The sequence below is a fragment of the Corylus avellana genome, chromosome ca10, assembly GCF_901000735.1.
Source record: "Corylus avellana chromosome ca10, CavTom2PMs-1.0".
Classification (NCBI taxonomy): domain Eukaryota; kingdom Viridiplantae; phylum Streptophyta; class Magnoliopsida; order Fagales; family Betulaceae; genus Corylus; species Corylus avellana.
Window position 1 is genome coordinate 20,626,396 of NC_081550.1, and position 9,848 is coordinate 20,636,243.

General features: G+C 36.1%; 1 protein-coding gene across 1 annotated transcript; it reads left to right on the top strand.

The window, feature by feature from the left end:
- The first annotated feature begins 1,067 nt into the window (after positions 1 to 1,067).
- Positions 1,068 to 7,203, top strand: LOC132164764 (protein DAMAGED DNA-BINDING 2). The gene is made up of 11 exons (XM_059575317.1): positions 1,068 to 1,421; positions 1,516 to 1,606; positions 1,874 to 2,001; positions 3,321 to 3,443; positions 3,559 to 3,647; positions 3,767 to 3,887; positions 4,671 to 4,762; positions 5,060 to 5,189; positions 5,447 to 5,695; positions 5,785 to 5,981; positions 6,611 to 7,203. The coding sequence occupies exons 1-11, from the start codon at positions 1,197 to 1,199 to the stop codon at positions 6,834 to 6,836; spliced, it is 1,671 nt and encodes a 556-aa protein (XP_059431300.1). The 5' UTR covers positions 1,068 to 1,196; the 3' UTR covers positions 6,837 to 7,203.
- Positions 7,204 to 9,848: the final 2,645 nt, after the last annotated feature.

The window sequence follows — 9,848 nt, forward strand, 5'->3', positions numbered from 1 at the left end:
GAGTACCTGATTTTTTATTTTTGAAAATCGGAACCGAAACCTAGTACACGGTTATCCAGACCGGGTAACCATTTTTTTTTTTTTTTTTTTTGGCTTATTTTAGGTATTGGGCTTAATTTAACCATTTTGTGCCCATTAAAAAAAAAAAAAATTAGCCTTAAAATGTCATAAGATTTTATTTTAAAAGCTTATATAATATATGAGATTAAAATACATCTACATAGACTACATATATGTTATATCAACCAATTCAACTACAAATCTCATCTAGGCAGAAGAAATGAAGAAGAGAAGAAAAGTAGAGAAAGTGATTTACCATTTTTGTAAACCCTACAGTAAAATAATAATAATAATAATAAATATACTAAAAATTAAAAATATATTATTACTATATATATATATATATATATATACCCAGTTACCAAAATTGATCATTTGGGTCCTCGTATAACACCACCAATGGCCATGGATGAAATTTCACCAACACCCTTTCTTTCTTTCTTCTTTTCTTTTCTTTTTTCTTTTTTTTTTTTAAAAGAATATGCTGACACAACAAAAAAATACACCTGATAAGTCTTACGTGATTATTATTTTTTTTTCAAGTGACAAATGGGTCAACAGAAGTACAAATAGTTAGAAGGACAAATTTTATAAATTTATAAAGTCTAAGGACTATTATTATCATAGTCTAAATCCCAAAAAGGTGTTTAGACAACCACGATAATTACTGAGATTATTTTTAAATATAACCCTAAATTCAAAAAAGAAAAACTCAATGCAACCCACGGCTGTCACATGCATGAACCATGTTAGCATGAATGCATGATACATGCAAGGTCAATGCAAAAGAACAGCAAAGCTAGGAAATAGATGTCAATATGCGAAACGACACCGTTTCTCAAAATCGATTGTTTCTGTAGAGCTCGAACGGCATATAGTGAGCCACGTCTTCTCCCGCCACGCCCAAAACCACAATACCGGAGATACCCTGAGAATCGAAACAATATTCCAAAAGTATCCGAGTCCCAAACCTGTTTCCAGGCGGCATTTCAGTAACTTAACTCCTAATTGCCCCTCGTGTTGAAAGGTCGGTTACTGTTTCCTTGTCGCTCCCGATTCCACTTCTCGGTCTCTTCCATTCCATTTCCGACTCCTCGTACCAAATATCGTCGTTTGCTCTTTGTTGGTTTCCGAAAATGGCCCCCCAAACCAGAAATCAATTTCCGAAAGTGGTCATTGAGAGAGATTCAGACTCTGAACCGAGCTCGTCAGAAGAAGAAGAAGTAGAAGACCAGGAAGAGGAAGACGAAGAAGAGGAGGAAGTTGTGGAGAGCGAAAATAGAGAGAGAAAGGAGGAAGTTTTGGATGAGAAGAAGAAAGGGAAAGCGCCCATTACTATTAGTCTCAAGAAAGTTTGCAAAGTAAAGGCTTTTACTTACCCAGGTTCCCTTATAGGGTTTTGATACCCCGTGTTTGTGTTCTCTGCTGTTGTTAACGTGCCTTTTTGTATTTAAGGTTTGCAAAAAGGTGGGTCATGAAGCGGGATTTAAGGGGGCTACGTATATAGACTGCCCTATGAAACCATGCTTTCTCTGCAAAATGCCTGGTAAGTTTTAATTTTTTTGAGGGGTTTCTGATTTGATGCTAAGAAAATCGCAGTGGCTCCTCGCTGATTGGTTTTATGGAATTAAAATGTTGTTTTGTTCAGTTTATATGTTATGTTCTTGGTTGTGGATGCACTTCCTAAAGTTCTAGTTTTATATCTTTCTGATGTAATGATTTTGATATTGTGACATTGTCGAAAAAGAGAAAGAAATGGTGTTATTATTGATGTTGGTTATGCGTTTGGGCATGTGGGTTTTGTGAATTGAAGGCCACACTACAGTAACATGTCCGCATCGAGTGGCTACTGAGCATGGGGTCATCCCTGCACCCCGCAGAAACACCAGTAACCCATTGGAATATGTCTTTGAGCGCCAGCTCAGACCGGGCATTCTTCCGGTGAGCCTTCACTGAACTATCTGCTTCTTTTTCGTGGTAGCTAAGATTTCCTTCTCCTTTTTCTTTCTCTTTTTTTTTTTTTTTGGAATATGCCATGTAATGTTTAAGTCATTTTATATGTAAATTTTCTACTGAACGTTTGGTACTGCACAATAAGGAGACTCTTAGCTGTGTTAGAATTCACATACTGTACTTTAGCTATCAAGTTTGTAACACTGCAAAAAGTTAGTCCCACATTGGATGTGTGGATTGCCTACATTGAGTGGATTGATTGATTATAAAGGTGCTAAGGAATGCTAAGTCTCACATTGGTTTCTTAGTCGTTGAGATTGAGTTTTATAAGTGATTATATTGAGCTCTAATTGTAATTTGATTAGTTTTTTGGGAGTGATAGCGTAAATGTGGTTAGTGTTTTCCTTAAGTCATTACAAATACTATCAGAGTAACCTAATAACATGTGGCGCCAAGGAATTCTAATGAGGACATTAAGGATTTGAGTGGAGGAGATTGGAACATCCTAGAAAGTTTTATATTGGATGTGTGGATTATCCACATTGAGTGAATGGATTATGAAGGCGCTCATGAGTGCTAAGTTCTACATTGGTTGCTTTCTAGTTAAAATTTGGCTTTATAAGTGATTTTATGGAGCTCTAATTGTAAGTTGACTAGTTATTGTGGACTGATAACGCAAATGTAACTAGCGCTTTCCCTAAGTCATTACAAATGTCAATTAGGTGGCTATGATTTTGAACATGGGTGGCCCATGGAGGATTCAAGACTTCAGTTTCCAAATAGGTCAATTGGGTTGCATCACCGTTGGCTTGCCACTCTGCCTACCTTCTCCAAGGTTTTTTCTTTTTTGTCAGGAAAATGGGATTCCCCCTTCAGGCTGCAACTTCAAATTTTTACCATAGATTTGATATGGATTTTGAATCATGGAGTCATGGTTGGGCTTTGTTAAGTTGAGGTTTCTGTGTTTGCAATTACTGGGCCTAAAAGACTGAATGCTTTTTGTGTGAGTTTTCTTTACTAATGAAATCTCATACCCCATAATTATACACTTGAAACATTTTGTACAATTGAACTATTTTGTTTGTTTTGTTTTCTGGCATTTGAGCTGTTTATAAATCTTCCATTTATGTTTGAGATATTAGTACCTCTCATACTTGAAACTGAGTCATTTTGTTCTGCATTTTGTTACAACTCTGTCACTTTTTTGAATTTCTGGGTCTTCATAGAGCTTTGCATTGTATTGTTAGGGGTAATATGTGGTCTTCAGCATAATGAATTTGTTGTATTTTTCATTGTCTGTGCAATAGATCAAACCAGCGTTCATAATCCCAGATCGGGTGAATTGTGCAGTTATCAGATATCATAGTAGACGGGTAACATGCTTAGAGTTCCATCCGAAAAACAATAACATCCTTTTATCTGGAGATAAGGTCAGTCTTACCCTACATTGTATGTCATTGCTTGGTTCAAGTTTTATCTGATGTGCTTGTTTTATGATCATTGACACCCGTTCTTTTTTTTTTTTTTCCTGGTTTGATGTTAAAGAAAGGACAAGTTGGAATCTGGGATTTTGCTAAAGTGCATGAAAAGATAGTCTATGGAAATGTACACTCTTGTATAGTGAATAATATGAGGTTAGTTATCTCTTTGGTGCCATACCCTCTTTCTCTCTCTCTCTCTCTCTCTCTCTCTATATATATATATATATATATACACAAAGTTAAATGGCTAATTAGTATCCAAATACTTACAGGTTCAAACCTATGAATGATGATTCGATATATGCTGCATCCTCAGATGGAACCATTAGTTGCACTGACTTGGAGACTGGGATTTCATTATCTTTAATGAACCTTAATCCTGGTGGGTGGCAGGTGAAATCTCCATCCATTTTCTCTCTGGGGATCATAAAAGTGTGAATTTTCATGTTACCTTATAAATCTTGAGTGCGTGGAGTGGTTTTCAATTGTCCAAATAAGCTATTGGATCTGACAATTAAACACTCTGATTTTCAAAAGTTTATTATAAGGGTTTCCTCTTTAGACTTGATTTATTTGTGCCACCATTTTAGAAATAGAGTTCCATTGATAAATTTTTTACTGTAAAAGGAGTTTCTTTTCCCCCTGTAGTCAAGAACATTTTCCTTTGTGGTATATATGTTTTTAAATTAATTAGATCTGTACATATCTGGTGAGTTCCCCTCTCTGCTCGAGTGCTCGGTGTTTATTTTCTTCAGTCTCAATGTATGGAACTACTAACCAAAAAAAAAAACAGGAATCTAAACCATTGGTTTATTTGCTGATTCAATTTCTGAAACCATTTTAAGGTTAAAGGATACCCCTTCTGATGCATCTGAGAATGCTTTGCGTTGTGCAACGGATTTTGTAGTTGTGTGATAAAAAAATAAAATAAAGATACATGGTATTTGGAAATCTCTGTGGCAGCAATAAGGTTTTCATTTCAGCTTATTTTCAACAGTGAAAAAGATAGTAATAGGAAAAGGAGAGGTAACATGGGGAATCCAGCCCCTCTCACGCCCTTCGGGGATTATGGGTCTCTTTTGGGTGGAGGATGGAAAGTGAGACCTTTTATTCCTGTACGATGAATTGACTCATAAATATTTCATCAGGCTTGGATTATATATGGTTTGCCTGTAGGGTCCAAGCAGTTGGAGGATGCTCTATGGAATGGATGTCAACTCAGAGAAAGGTGTTGTGCTTGTTGCTGATAACTTCGGTTTTCTCTACTTGTAAGTATTTTTCTTACTCACTTTTTTTGTTGCAAATAAAGAGTTCTATGTTCAGAAAGACAAAAGTACATATAGATAATACAAGCAGTTAATGGGAAGTGTTCCCAGCTAGAAAGAACATTTTTCATACAGTTGGCACTTTGTTTAACAAGTTTTTGCCGTCTTTGTTAAATTTCTGTTAGAAGTTGCCCCTCTGCATTGCCTGCTACTGAAATAGTTTCCTGAAAGTATATGTTGTATTTGTAGTATTGGTGGCTACTCACAGTTAGGTTTGATTTTCTCTTATGGCATATTTAGGGTTGATACTCGCTCTAACAACAAAACTGGGGAGGCAATTTTGATCCATAAGAAAGGTAGCAAAGTTGTTGGACTCCACTGCAATCCTGTTCAACCGGAGCTTGTTTTAAGCTGTGGAAATGATCATTTTGTAAGTTTTTTAATATGAATAGTTTTTGAAATTTTTATTTATTTCCGTAGGTGTACCAAGGCATAAGTGGGTTTTATGCTCTTCTCTTCCATCTTATAAATATTTTGTTTTGAAAATATTGTTATGATGAAAGTAGAGTTATTCTGTGAAAGCATCTCAGTACTCATTTTAACTTGTAAATATATGATACTATATGAATTTACTTATAAATATTATTCTGGTTGTAGTAGACCTTATATATGGTTTCTGCACCTCAGGCTCGCATATGGGATATGCGTCGAATGGAAGCAGGTTCTTCTCTGTACAACCTTGCACACAAGCGAGTTGTTAACTCAGCATATTTTTCTCCACTATCTGGCAGCAAAATCCTTACCACATCACAGGACAATCGTCTTCGCATATGGGATTCTATATTTGGCAATTTGGAATCCCCGAGCCGAGAAATTGTGCATAGTCATGATTTTAATCGACATTTGACTCCGTTTAAAGCTGAATGGGATCCAAAGGTATTATTTAGCATGTGTTAGTGGTATTGTTGCTACACTCTTTGATTCATCTCTTTTCCATTGGAAATCTGAGATACATTTTGGTGCAGGACCCATCAGAGTCCCTCGCGGTAATTGGTCGTTACATTAGTGAAAATTTTAATGGAGCTGCCTTACATCCCATTGATTTCATAGACATCAGCACGGGACAGCTAGTTGCTGAGGTCATGGATCCAAACATCACAACTATTAGTCCCGTGAACAAGTTACATCCACGTGATGATGTTTTGGCAACTGGTAGTTCGAGGTTTGCACTCTGTTTTCTCATCAACTTAATGACACCAAGTAATAAAGCCTTTTTTTATGTTCCTATGTTAAGTCATTGATAATAAGGTCTTTTAAATTAATTTTTTTGGTTGATGAAACATTAAGCTGACTTTGTTGAGCGCTTTGTGTGATCTTTTGTCCTGTCAAAAGAAGAAATGGTTACTGGTGACAGTGACACTGTTTGTGTACTAGCTATACGCAGCATATGTTATTTGGCACTATCAAGTTATCATGTGAATTAGATAATTTCCACAGTTTTATTTAATGTAATCCCAGGTGTAATAGCTGTCTGTGCAAAGTTCTACTTAATATAATGTTGAGATTAATTTGTCATGATGGGAGGACGTACATAGTCCTGAATTGATTCGAGTTATTTTTTGGGATCTGATATAGCGAATATAAATTGTTGAGCTGGATTACTGTCTTAACGACTTAAAATTCTATTGTTTTGTCATGTTAATATAGGGAAGTTGAAATTTAGTAACAGAGGGAGGATTCGTGTTGCTTCTTTTTTGTTTGTCAATTTTTAAAATAAATGAGTCTTGATGTGAAATGTAATTTTAGTTAGCTTTTGTTGCTGTTTGTGGTCTAATCATGCTATTCTTGTAGATCACTTTTCATTTGGAAGCCGAAGGAGGAGTCCGAGCCTGTGGAAGAGAAGGATGAAAGGAAGATAATTGTTTGCGGAAGGGCCGAGAAGAAGCGGAGTCGAAAGTCAGGGAATAGAAGTGATGATGATTCTGATGATGACAAATTCGCCTCCAAGGGCTCAAAGTTGAAGTCCAAAAAACCTGAATGGAAATTAACTCGCTGTTCTAATAAGGTCAATCGTTAATCTAATACTAAATGTGAACTTGGAAGTCATTTCTTCTCTTTGGTGCTGAAGTGAACTTTGAAGTATTCATCATTTTCTACCACCGTGGGAAACTTTTTGAGCTTTCCATCCGCCAGCTCTGTACAGGAAGCAAGTTTGCCTGCCTTTTGCTTAGGCATTCAGGCAAAAGCTTTTTTTTTGACATATTACTGGGAGCAGTATGTACTTGTTTAGCGTCTCGATCATATCCTCCTTTTGGTTTTTGCTTTACATTTGGGTGGATGACTGCAGGAGGATCCGTTATTTTCCTTTTGCTTTGTTGTACAATACTAACTGGGGTGTGTGCAGCCTTTTGAGTAATATTGTTGTAGCAGTTGGTTGTATTTCACTTTTGATATTGTAGTGAGAAATCTCTCTCTCTCTCTCTCTCCCCCCTTTTGTGTGTACTTGAGGATCTCCCCATCTGCATGATGATGGAACTTAATTTCTCTCTCTCTCACTCTCTCTCTCTCTCTCCCCTTTTGTGTGTACTTGAGGATCTCCCCATCTGCATGACGATGGAACTTAATTTGTCGTCTGAATTTAATGTTTTGATCAGTTGAATGAGGTAATTGGAATTGACAATTTTAAACATGACTCGCAAACCCAAGGTGAAATTAGTGGGTTAAGATTGAGGAGGTTAGCTCATTTTTTTAAATGGATCGGGTTAAGATTGAGTATGAATTAGTGGGCTTATGGCTCAATGTTTCTACTGTTTAGGAAAAAAAGAAAAGAAAAAAAGAATAATCATACACTGATCTCATGGCTTTAGTGGGAACTAGTTTGATTAATGCATGAACTTGAAGACTTGCCAGCAGCTCTTCAGAGAGAGATAAAAGAAACAGTGAGGCACTAATTTGGGTTTAAGAGTAACACAATAGCCAGCAGCAACTCATCAACAACAGGACCCCTTGATCTAGATGACTTATTGTCTGTTTTGTTTAGTGGTTTCAAAGCATGTTGTTTGAAGAAAATAGTGATTTCAAAATGCAGTCATGAAAATGCGATTTTCAAAAGCCAATTTCAATGTTCTATAAAATTTGTAAAATAATGTTGTTTCCGTCAATTGAATCTTTAAAATTGTGCGTTTCATAAAATGTATTCCCTTGTTTGATTTGCGAAAACTCTTTTTTTTTTTTTTTTTTTTTTTTTTCAAACGACACTTGCAATTTTGTTAAAAAAACGCACCTTTAAACTGCAAAATCACAAGGCCAAACATACTTTTACATGCCAAGCGAGAGTGGAGAGGCTTCTTCCAAAATTGTAGGTCACCAATCTCAAATAAGACTTTCTCCATGCTACTTTCAGACCTAGAATATCCTCTAGTGCAGTGGCGCCCAATCACATATGACGTTCTCCCTGGCATCACATATTTACACATGAAAGGTGGTATCCAAATCCGAAGGTAAAGGCTAACGATCAATGTCAATTAATTTCGGCTAAATGTCTAATTTTTTCATTGCTCCGAGTAATGCTATATACATTACTCTAGCCTGTCCAAATATCTACCTTTCATCTACCAAATCCGATGTGGCATGACAGGTCTTGAATCATCCACGTGGTGATACACCACAGAAGCAGATGCGGTAGTAGGAAATGGGAATCGTGGGTTTCATGAGGTAATGGGAAAAAGGAAGGCGGGAGCTTGTGCGTATAAAGCTTTTTGGTCCCTTTATTTCACTTTCCCACGACACTCATCAACCTTTTGCATACGAATTTTTGCTTTTTCTAATGTCACGTAGTTTGATTGGTGTTTTGTGAGCTCCCAATGAGAGATTGTTCTCTAATTAAGGCCCAATTATGATAAAAACGATTATCAATTAAAAGATGAAAGATATTATGATAAAAACTAAAAAAAATTTCATAGAGTCGAATCCCTCTCCCATTTTCCTTGTGTGGACATGTCAAAAAAAAAAAAAAAAGACTTCATAGTGGGGAAGAAGTGCCTCAATTATGGTAAAAATGTTAGTCATACTCTTTAATTAAGGTCTCAATTATGATAAAAACCCGATTAGTAAAATTGAAAGAATTCCATGTGCAAGATATTGAGAATTTAAAGGGAGAAAGAGAGAAAAATGAAAAATCCCCAATTATAGTAAAAATGTTAGTCAATGCTCTATAATTAAACACCCCAATTATGGAACCGGTCGTAGCCGAGGCACTCGCAGCACTTCATGCCACGATGTTTGGGCAAGAACCGGGAGTCAATGACGTACTTTTTGAAGGGAATGCCCTACAGATTGTGAAAGCAGTGACCTCGAAGGTGTCTTGTAGGAGCTGCTGGACATTTTGTGGATGATACACAGACATGACTACTCTCTTTAGAACACTCTCGTTATGTTCATGTCCCACGGGAACCCAATGTTGCTGCCCACATAATAGCAAAAGAGGCTACCAATCATGTCACATATACTACTTGGATGGATGTTGTCCCACCAAGTCTTTGTTGTATTGCAAGGAGTGAGGAATTACTTCCGACTCTTTGATCTTTTGATCCTTTGAGGTTATTTATAAATGGTGTAAGATTCTATAATTATAAATGGAAAACAATTAAATCTCAACAAATCAAATCATTTTTTCTATATATGCACGTACATGGTAATGAACATGAATCAGAGCTGTATTTATAATACAAATGGAAACATCTCTTAGATATTTGGTGCTCCTAATTGTCATGCACATTAAGGAGGAGCTTATAAGTAAACATCACATCCCAAAAAGGGGAAAAAGAGATCATGTTAAAGTAGCTTGAATATTGAATATGTTCATCACAATAATTCAATTTGTTTAATATTTATATATACACGGGAAAAATGCTAGACTTACAACTGGTTTACAATTTGCTGACACAACTATTTTAGCCAATTAAAAAAATTTCACACCATCCAATCACATTTTAATGCATGTCAATAAGTTAGAAATTAGTTGTAGGTCTAGTATTTTTCTATATATACACTTAATTTGTTACCAAATCCGCAAATATTGATATTTGAA